Below are 11,610 nucleotides of genomic sequence, written 5' to 3'. Positions count from 1 at the left end.
GATATTTCCTAGATGGGCTGGAATACGAATGCCTTGTTACTACTAATTCGATGGCCTCCATTGACCCCATAGGAGTGCAGGTCTGGCTTCCAGTTTGAATTTCTTTGACCCCACTGCAGCTAGCTAGGGAAATTGGGCCTGGTATGAAGGACAAGTAGAAGTCAAGGGTCTCCACTTGGTCTTTACTATTATGAGTGGGGGAGGGATCCAAGTTTTCTCTTTGATCTTTGGCTTAATTACAGTGCTGGGGTCCAAAGGCTATGGTTGCAGCCACTTTCCTTGACCCATGGATAGAGTAGGTGTTCCTTTTTCTTTTCCCTTTTCCCTTTTCCCTTTTCTTCCCTTCTCCTTTCTTCCCCTCTATTTTTCTCCCTTCTCCTCCTGCTGCCACTCCTCCTCTCTCTCCTCTTTCACCACCTCCTCCTCCTCTCTCTCTTTCTTCTTCTCTCACTGATAGTTCTAAACCGGTAGTCTCTTCACTTCCAAATCCAGCATACCTGAGTAAAAGGAAAATTCAGGGAATTTACTACCAGGTCATTCCTTGGGTTCCTGTCCAGTGTCTCCTATTCTTCTCAATTCTTAGACTTGTTCTGCTTGCTTTATAGAAAATTCCCAGGTTTTCATTAGTACTTAACAGAAGGTACACAGAAGGAATAGAACAGAAGAGAAAATATTCACAAGAACATAACCCATCTGTCTTTTTTTCTCTTTTGAGAATAATATTATCTATTTTTATTCACATTGGGGATTTAGATATCTAAAAATATTCACTTAATAACTTTTATCCAATGGAATTATTACTTTTTGAAGTGAAAAAGAAGAGGCTAATCTACAGTTTATTTTGTCTGCTAACTTTTGTTTATTGTAGGATCCCTATGTATTCTGTGAGTTTGATTGTGAGTTTAAAATGTAATCAGTCAAAATCCTGCTAGACTTTTTAGGGGTATGGCATCCCAGGTCATATGAATTTCATTGACCGATAGCATGAACTATATTTATGCTGATTATTTTTACATTATAGCTCTTCTGACTATTTATAGAGCTATTCAAACTCTGGATTCCTACATGGGCAATTCCATGTTTATAATTTCCAAGAGTAAACTATTTTTCTATCCTGAGGACATGCCAGCTAGAACACGTACTTGGTCTTTCCCTTGTGCTCATCAGAACACTCTTCTAAACCACACCTTCACTGAAAGAAGAGACACTGGGTCTCGGGTTCAAGGCTTTGTGATTATTCTTCACACTCTTGTAGGGATAAAATGACCTGAAATCACTTCCCATAACCCTTCTTCTCTCAAAGCTTTTACTCTGGCAGCTGCCACAAAATCATTGGTTTGCTTCAAAATGCTTCCAGGATCCATAGGTGTTTTTACTGAAAATATCTCCAATTTTCTAAATTTCAATTTTGTTAATAAAAGAAGTATAATCCTTTTCGAACCCAGAGGTGTTTTGTGATATCAATTGAGTGAATATATACAGATAAAATTTTATAAATTACATCATGATAATTAAATATAAATTTGACTTTCTTATCACTATCATAATCATCAAATGACACAGTCTTATATTAGTGGTTGTTTATTAACATTCTCTTTTAGGAAGTAATCAGTAGGGTCATACTGAAGGGCAAAGTTTAAAAGGAGAAGATCAAGTCAATTATTGCTTAAAGCATAACTGATATTAAATTTTACTCCATTTATTCAACACCAATCAAAAAGCATACATTTATTTTGGGGCATGTCTTTCTCTTTCTAATGCCAGCATTCAGAATATCAAGATGATTATCTCAAATTAGAAAGGGATATCAGTTCAAGTGATGACTGGTAACAATTTTTTTGAAATGTTGAAAGTATTATTTACATGTTATATTACTTCAATATTTTGTACATTTTTGTGCCTATCAAATTGGGCAAAGAAGCATAAATCTGATAAAAGTACAATTTTATAAGAAAAGAGACCATTTTAATATTAAGAAGAATTTCAGATAAAAAATTATTTTATAAACAAAAGACAGGAAGTCTCACTTTTCTCTTTCAAGATTTTTTAAGTTATAGTAATAAACGCTATTATACAAAGAAATATGTCATAATATTTCAGACATAACAATAACTCACAAAAGACCATATAGTCAATGTATTCAGTTGCAGTACTAACTGAATAACAATGCTGAACTTCAAGTTAATATACCAAAATTTAAAAAGCCACGTGAACCAAGGTTTTGCTCTTTGCAGCCTGGTTAAGTGTGCTTCATTTACGTGGTTGTGACATGAATCATTGAGCTTGAGTTGTTAATGAGTTCTCCAAAACTATGACCCTTTATTCCTTAAGTTCGTATACTCTGAATTGAGCGTCCTCACTACTATATATGAGGGTGAGGAAGAAAGGTTTCCAGTTCATACATGACATATTATTCCAGACAAAAAATGTCTAAACATGTCTCTGAAATTAATGGCTGGTCACAGACAACTTCTCCTACTACGACACCTGTCTGGGTGCCTTCATAGCTCTGGTGGTATAATGGTTCCACATTGGACTGTGTATTAGTCTGGGTACTTTAAGAAAACAAATCCACAGAAACTTATGTATAAGAAAGAGTTTTATACAAAACTTAAGTACATATCAAGAAAACATCCCAACTCAGTGCTGCCCAAACCCACAAGTCCAACATTAACCCATATGTCCAACACCAATGTATAAAGTCCTCCTCCACCTCACAAAACACACAATATGATGCCGATTGATGGAGGAAAACTGAATTAGTGAATGTGTAAGCATCTCAGTGCAGTCAGGGCTCTCCACATGGCTCCCCCAGCACCCAGGACTGCATTGGGGGTATGTCCATGTGGCTTCTCCTCGGGGATGTCTTGCAGGAAGTGAGCCTTGCAAGCTGAAGCAGGAAATTGTCTAAGGCAGCTGCACCGTAGTCCGACCATCATAAAGCAAAAGACCTGAGAACTAGAAAGGCAAGGCTCTCCAAGCCATTTATCTGTCTGCCCTTCAATTAAACCCACATGGGCTTATCAGCCAGGTTGGCACATTAAACTAACTACCACAGACTGCAATCCACATGATTGGAAGTTTGAAACCACCAGTCTCTCCAGAAGAGGAAATGCGGTTTTCTACTCGCATAAAGAGTTACAATCTCAGAAACCCACAGGGGCTCAGTATGAACCCACATCAATTTATTGGCATTGAGAGTTAAAGCCTTCAGAAATAAAGGTCCAATTAAAACAATGCCTTCTAAGAGGCTTGGCTGAGATGGTTCAATTCAAGGCAGAAAACTCAACTTGGAATATTATGGCGATGTTGTTGTTATTTTTATTGTTTTGTTTTATTTTTGTGTGTGTGTATGGGAGGTGCTTATTAGGAAGAAGTTTTAAGATGATTGAAACAGTGTTAGTGAAGAAAAAGACAAGGATATCCATGCCAAGGATTGTTTTTCCCCACCATGATAATGGACATGCTCATTTTTCGAGGTTAGCAAGAACTATCCTATTAGAATTTCATTAGAAAAGCTTACCCTACCCACATAGAGTCATAATCTTGCCCCTTCAGGATTCTTTTTGTTCCCCAAATTCAAAGAACATTTAAATAGAGCACATCTTGTGTCCTTAGAAGTTCTGAAATTGATGTGTAGCAAATTGAAGAGCACAGATTTCTTCAAGGAAGGGTTAGAGAGATGGACACAGTGTCTTCAGAAGTGTATGGACTGAGGTGGTGGTGGAAATGTTGAGAATTAATAACTTGACTGTTTTGATAGTTTGTTTAATCAAGCCTCTGGTGACTTGGAGGCACTACTTTTTTATTTCACTTCATCCAGGGATGGTCTCTATTTAATTTCTCAGTTCCAATGTAAATAGTTTAACTAGCAGGGTCTGTAAATGGGTTCTTTCCTTATGCTTGTCATCACACCAGAAAACCTAGGAGCTGACTTGTCGCCTCCACAGTTCCTTCATGGCTGATATTACTTCTTTATTTCTTAATGTGAAGATCAAGGGGTTCAAGAGAGGAGTGAAAACAGTATAGAATATCGAGAGAACCTTGTCCACTGGAAAGTTGCTGAAAGGCCAAGCGTAGATGAAGATGCAGGGCCCAAAGAAGAGGGTCACGACAGTGACATGGGCAGTTAGAGTGGCCCTGGCCTTGGCCATGCCCGCTGAGGCTCGACTCCGGACAGTGACCAGGATGACCGTGTAGGAGATGAGCAACAGCACAAAGGAGCTCATAGCCATTAGACCACTGTCTGAAAGCATCAATATCTCAAGCACATAGGTATCAGTGCAAGCAAGTTTGATAACCAGGGGAAGGTCACAGAAGAAACTGTCCACTTTATTGGGACCACAGAAGGGAAGGTTTACTGTGAAGGCCAACTGGCTTAACGAGTGCAGGACACCAATGAGCCAGCATCCCAACACAAGGCCTGTACACTTCCGTACACTCATGATAGCTGCGTAGTGCAGGGGGCGACATATGGCTACATACCTGTCATATGCCATGGCCACAAGGAGCATCATTTCACCACCAGCAAAGACATGCAGAAAGAAGATCTGAGCCATGCAGCCCTCAAAGGAGATGGTCTTGTGCTCCAGAAGAAAGTCCACAATCATCTTGGGCGTGGCAAAGGTGGACAGACACACATCAGTGAAGGAGAGGTTGCTGAGTAAGAAGTACATGGGGGTGTGCAGTGCAGGGGCAGAGAGGACTGTGAGTACAATCAGGAGGTTTCCCAGCACAATGGATAAGTAAAAAATGGTGAAAAATGCAAAGTAGAAAAGCTGTAGTTCTCGTGAACCTGAAAGACTATGCAACACAAATTCAGTCACTCTTGTGTTATTTCCTTGATCCATGATTAAACTCTTTGATAGTAGATCAGAATTTTTTCTGTAATAAAGTGAAATGGAAACAAAATCATAGAATTACGGGAGTAAGTCATCAAAGCTAAGCGTGGCTTCAAATCTCAGTCTATATACTACGTGCTTCAGATCCTGGTGGCTGAGTGTGGTATGTATCAGCCTGCTAACCAGAAGGTCCACAGTTCACTTGAGAAAGATGGGGCTTTCCGATTCTCAACTCAGTAGCAGTGGGCATCGTTTGATTGCTGTTATTGTATGCTATTGAGTAAATTCTGTATCAATCGGCCAAAAAGGTAGAAAACATCCCATAGTATATATGGACTGTCATATCTGTGTAAGCAGACTGTTGGGTTTTCTCTCCCGTGAAGTCATGGGAGGCTGCAAACTGCCCTTGTTTCTGTCAGCAGTTGAGTGTTTAATCCTTGTGCCGCATGGTTCTTTAAATCCACCTAGTTCTCTATAAATACACTGCACATTCAATGCTTTCTTTTTTAATGCCTATATATCACTGACTTTCATCTCTGCATTTCACCATGGCAGTTATATTCAAAACATTCAATATTCTATATCTGCATTCACTACTTTTAAATTCCTGGGTTATAGGACAGTGAACGTAAGGAGTCAGACTGAATCGAATGTTGACTCATTTTGCTTGAAAGAGCAGGATTTAGAGATTTTAGTGGAATTGATTTACTTTCAAAAGTACGCTTATTTTAATTCATATACCTTATATCACATTATGTTGTTATGCTCCTGGTTACATAATTAATAAGCTAGCAACAATTGTGAGAAAGGTGCAGGACCAGGCAGTGTTTCATGCTATTGTACATAGACTCATTGAGCTGGAATTGACTAGAGGCATCAAAAATAACAAACTTTCATCTTTTTATTATTAAAGGGTTTAATTTAAGCTATTGGAAAAGTCAAGCTAGGCCTTCTTCACCCAGTGATTGAATTTGAGAGAATTTAGAATGGGATTTTAAATAGGCAGTACAAAAACAATCATATTCACTGATATGATTTCCTATCGGCTCTATAATTCACACAATTACATTTTATGACTCTGAAGAAAGAAGTTAAATTTTGTTTATTATTTATATTTTTTGTAGTCCATCATTCATAGTGTTCAATAATATTAATAGATCTAAATGTATTAGTAATTTGATATCAGATAAAGAAGTACTGTTATTTTACAAGTTCATTATTTCTATGTGCTTTGGATATAATTCTAGTAAAACTATTTCTTAAGAGCATCAATTTTTTTTGACTGAGAAACAAAAATTTGGGGCTGTCTTTTTAATTTTCCAAGTTTTAATTTAGTATGGGAATTAGTTTCCTTAGATGGTTATGAAAAATCTATGTAAGATGTCAAAGTAAAGAATTCCTGAAGCAACACCAGGACCTCCCCTTTAGAATGAGGGCTTCCTTTTGTCTGTTCATGTCACTGCATTCGTCTTAAGACAAAAAGGCTATGACCAGCAATATATTCATGTTGAGGGCTCAGAACTAGAAACCAGATATGAAATACTCATCCAAATCTCTACCATTGACTATTTAATTTTTGACATCATATGGAATAGCTGTAGGTTGTATCTCTCCAAATATCTTTCACAAGCTGTAAACAGAGACATCTGTAGATTCAAAGAGAAAATGGACTCTCAAACTTAGCCTCATAAAGGTAGAAGAGGTAGGTTGCATTTTTATGAACTGACTTTTCTAGAGTACTAATTTGTGCATATTTCATTTACCAACTGCAATCTGCAAGGTCACCAGTTCAAAACCTACAGCCACTATCCAAGAGAAAGATGGGCTTTATACTCCCTAAAGAGTTACAGTCTCTGATGCCATCCTACCAAGTCTGATAGTGTTGGTGAAAGTCAACTTGGATTTATGGCAGTGAGTTTCGGTTTTGGTGTTTGAGTATTTTTGTCTTTTCCTTTACCAACTATGACGCACTGAAGCATGAGCACATTAGCTTAGTACCTTTGGAAATATGGAGCCTGAGATAACATCTGTAAGGAACATAAATATTGGTCAATTATCCATCAAGCATGTTTTATTATAAAAATAGAAGAAATACCATTAAATAATTGAAAAATATAATAGGGACTCTCTCACTCACTCTCTCTCTCACTCACTCACTCTCATTCACTCACTCAGTCTTTCACTGACTACTCACTCACAGACTCATTCATTCACTGACTCTCACTCACTCCCTCTCACTCATTCTCTCACTCACTGACTCACTCAGTCTTGCTCACTCACTCGCTCATTCACTCGCTCACTCTCACTCACTCACTCACATGCTCACTCACTCACTCATTGACTCACTCACTCACTCACTCACTCACCAACTCACTGACACTCACTAACTCACTCTCACACACAATCACTCGCTCTCTGACTGACTCATTGACTCACTGACTCACTCTCACTCTCATTCACTCTCTCCTGACTCACTCACTCACTGATGCATTCACTCACTGACTCACTGACTCACTCACAGACTTGCTCATTCTCACTCTCACTCTCTCAATAAAAAAAGAAGAAGAAAATAATAGGAAGCTTTGTGTTGTGTTGTTTTCATTAATTTTTCCATTGGGAAATCTTTGGTTTATACAGTTATGTAGAAATTGTGTGTGGGTGTTTGTATGTGTGTGTGTGTGTGTAAAATCCTGGATTCAATCATGCCTAAAGAACAGTTATTAAATATCGGCTCTAAATGGATTGTTTCATGTACTTGCAGAATTTTGATATGAGATATTAATAGTCAGCATTTTTATATACTCATTTTATGCTAGGAATTCCACAAAATAATTATGTAAGACTATACATATGAGGAAGATTTAAATTTGTGAATTAATGTAATTAAAAGATACTTAATTTTTTCATGTATTTTTGAAATATATAGATAAATATATTTGTATAAACACCATAAAGAATATCAAAATACCCACAAAATTATATATAACAGTATATAGAAATACATGTAAAGATGCACAAGAATACATATAAATGTATACAGAAGAAGCACACATATATATGGAATATATGCTTCTAGATGATATATATTATACCTAAAAGAAGCTTCAAAAACTGGGAAAATTCCATTATCTTTTAGTTTTTCTTTTGTACAAAAATTTTTCAAGCATCCGTATATGTAGCATGCAAACTGTCCCATACTGATGTGATTGTTTGCAAGCTGGAAAGCTCACAATAACTCCTCAAGCACAGTTTCATTTTTCGAATCTCAATGTAAAATAATTGACTTCATCATATAAGGTAAATGACTAAAAAGTGAATTTCCATCATGCAAATTATATTCTAAAAGATTTTTTTAAAGTCTGCCTCATTATGTGTATTGAGCTCAATGCAACAGCCAAAGAAACATAGCTATAAAGACAAAGATTAATATATCGGCCGTTCCCCACAGAACCTCATTATGAGTCACCTAGCAGGAGAACACTCTCAGCGAACACTGTGGCTGAGTCTGCAGTAGAGGAAGATGCACTTCTGCAAGAATGAAAAGAAGCAAAAAACTGCGTGAAGCTAATTTGTCTACAAGGAGCAATGTGAAGTGACAGAACTGTTAAAACTTACCCGAGTCATTGCTGAGTTGCCATATCGGTGTCCTGAAAGAGTTACAATTTGTCCACTTTTTTATTGCAGAAGTTCCCTTGGAATAACTTGAGGTTACTATGACATGAGAGATCTGTTCTTCTCATACGACTTGTGAAATGACTCACTTAGACTTGACACACTATTTAAAAGGAGGCAGGGATGAAAATGCACTGGTCATTGACGATAATGCTGTCCCAGTGGAACCATTGCTAACAAGATTTTTTTATATCAAGATTAGCAAGTGCTATGTTTACCTAGGGATTCACATCTCTAAGAATAATGCTTCCAACCTATCTAGCCATTTGGAACTAGTGCAACATTAATGGCTTGTGAATTTTTTTCCACGGCCTTATGAGCATTTCTGGAGTTCTAATTGGAGTCTCATAAAGTGACTTTTATTTTCTTTGTAGGCTCTATGAAATATTCATGCAAGTCACATTTTAATTGTCATAAATCCAATTCCAGATGCCGTCATGTCAACTGGGACCCAGGAGAGTCCTGTGTGTGTCAAAGTGGAACGGTGCTTCAGAGGGTCTCATGACTCATTTACCAAAGCAGGGCTTTTCTTCTGAGGCACCTTTGGGTGGGTGTGATCCCCCAATCTTTCAGTCAGCAGCTTAGCATGTTAGCCTCTTGCACCACCCAGGGACTGCTGCCCTAATGATAGGTACAGCGAAACACTAAAATACAGCAAAATGATCAGTCACATGGCAAAAACAGCATATCGCTTATCTATGTTCCTCAATTAAATTGAACTGGGTATGTGTAGATTTAGTTAATATGCTCTACATTTCAAACTACAGAAGAGTCATTTGAAAATGGGTAATAAAGTGCTTGGTTGCAAGTTGTTTGTAATTTAGAAGAGATGATAAAGAAAATGAACAATGAAACTTAATACAAATAGTGATATTACCAGAGAAAAACAAACAAAATTACATAGGTACCAACATAAGGAGAGATCATATTTTGTTGGCCAGAAGTACAACAGAGAACGTTAGAGCATTAGATAAATAGAAAAGAAAAGGAAAAAGAAAAAGAAATGGTATTTGTGAAGGGCTTCAAAAGAGACATATGATTTTGAAATGGAGAGATAATGAGTGAAAGAAAGTGACATGATCTAAGTTGACAAACGTAAACACAGGCATTAGTGAAGGAAGTTGTAATGGGTCAGGAACGACTCTTTCAGCTTAGATGCTGTTTTCAGGTGTCCTCGAGTCGGCTCCCACCCATAGTGACCATATGAGCAACAGCACCCAACACTGCCAGGCCTGTGCCACCGTCACCATTGTTCCTATGTCTTAGTCCATTGATGCAGACATTATGGCAATCCGTCTCATAGAGAGCATCTTCTTTTTTACTATTTCAGCAAACATGATGTTCTTCTTCAGGGACTGGGCTCTCCTGACAATATGACCAAAGTATGTAAGATAACATCTTGCCATCCTTGCCTCCAAGAAGCACTAGGACCTTATTTCTTTCAATACAAATCAGTTTGTCCCAGATTAACCCAATGCTATTTGTCTTTTGATCACTTATTTGCTGCTTCCATGAGCATCGATTGTGGATCCAAGCAAAACAAATCTCTGACAACTTCAACCTTTTCTCCATTTACCATATTGTTACTTATTGGTCCCGTTATGAGGATTTGGGGTCTTCTTTATATTGAGTTGTAATCCACACGGAAGGTTACAATCCTTAATCTCCATCAACAAGGGCTTCAATTCCTCCTCACTTTCAATTAGCAAGCTTATGTCATCTGCCTACCACATGTTGATAATAAGCCTTCCTGGAGTCCTGATACCACATTCTTCTTCATGTAATTCGGTTTCTCTGAGGATTTGCTCAGGGTAAAGATTGAACAAGTATTGTAGGAGGATATGACCCTGTTGCACACCTTTCCTGACTTAAACCATGGAACATCCCTTGTTCTATTTGCACAATTGCCTCTTGATCCGAATGAGTACAATGAAGTATTCTGGAATTTCCATTCATCTCAAGATCATCCACAGTTTACTATGGTCCACACAATTGAATGCCTTTGCATCGTCAATAGAACACAAGTAAATATCTTTCTGGTATTCTCTGCTTTGAGGCAAGATCCATCAGACATCAGCAATGATATCTCTTGTTCCATGTCCTCTTGAAGTCCAGCTTAAACTTCTTGGAGTTCCTTTTTAATGTAATGCTGACAGACTGCCCATGGAAACATATCCGGAGCTGAAGAAACACTGTAAGCAGTTATTTGTCTATGCCAAAGAAATTTGTTAGACAGCTACCTGGCCAACTGAAGGAAAGAGATCCATAGTTGAGTCCATCCCAAAGAAAGGTGACCCAACAGAATGCTCAAGCTATGGAACAGTGTCAATGATATCACACACAAGTAAAGTTTTGCTCAAGATCAGCTTAGATACAGCCTAGCATGAGTCATGGAGTTTTATTGGATCGTCTGAGTGAACTTCAAAGTGTTCCTGGGAAATGGAATGACAAGATCATGGAATGTTCCCATGACCTTTTTGAAGATTCATGTATTTTGGAGAATTTTAAGTACAAGTTTAAGGATTTTCTACCAGTCTGCCAGAGAGTATAATGTTATTCATGTTTTCAGTACAGGACACTGTGCTTTAGAAACATGTAGAGCAGGCACTGCTTATGGAAGTCACTAGAGGGATAAAGTGTTAGGTGGGTGATTTCAATTGCAACACCTGCAGACTTTTCCTCTACATGTCTGCTGAAGTCATGTGCTTAGAATACAAAGGTGGGGTTAAGGTAGTCACTGTGTGAACAATTCACATAGAATAAGTTCAAAAATGGAAGTGAGCTAAGGGAAAGCAGAGTGACCCTGTGGTGGCCTTGAAAACCAGTTTCCCTTTTGGCCCATTCTTAGAGGCTGGGTATTAAATCCCATGCATTCTTCTCTACTTCAGTGTAGAGTCTGCTAAAGGGAAAGTGTTATAGCTGTAGAGGAATGAATAGACAGAAGTTATTGCAATTGGAAGCACAGAGCACAGCAACAATATAGACAAACACAGTTACAACAACCGTATACCCAGGAAAAGACCAAGATCCAAGAAAAACATTACTAACTTGAGGAGGAAGAAATTCAGGAGGCCACAGCAGAGTAGCCATGAGGCCT

At 38.0% G+C, this 11,610-nt stretch overlaps 1 protein-coding gene across 1 annotated transcript; it reads right to left on the bottom strand.

Annotated features, from left to right (window-relative positions):
- Window positions 1–3,923: 3,923 nt before the first annotated feature.
- Window positions 3,924–4,850, bottom strand: LOC142425709 (olfactory receptor 4K15-like). The gene has a single exon (XM_075531036.1). The coding sequence runs from the start codon at window positions 4,848–4,850 to the stop codon at window positions 3,924–3,926; it is 927 nt and encodes a 308-aa protein (XP_075387151.1).
- Between the last annotated feature and the right edge of the window lie 6,760 nt (window positions 4,851–11,610).

The sequence above is a fragment of the Tenrec ecaudatus genome, chromosome 14 (assembly GCF_050624435.1).
Source record: "Tenrec ecaudatus isolate mTenEca1 chromosome 14, mTenEca1.hap1, whole genome shotgun sequence".
NCBI classification, from domain to species: domain Eukaryota; kingdom Metazoa; phylum Chordata; class Mammalia; order Afrosoricida; family Tenrecidae; genus Tenrec; species Tenrec ecaudatus.
The sequence above is the reverse complement of the archived record's forward strand: the minus strand, read 5'-3'. Positions and strand labels throughout refer to the sequence as shown.

Bases quoted from the DNA above. Each gene is read 5' to 3' on its own strand.
- LOC142425709 (XM_075531036.1), bottom strand. From the start codon at position 4,850: ATGGATCAAGGAAATAACACAAGAGTGACTGAATTTGTGTTGCATAGT.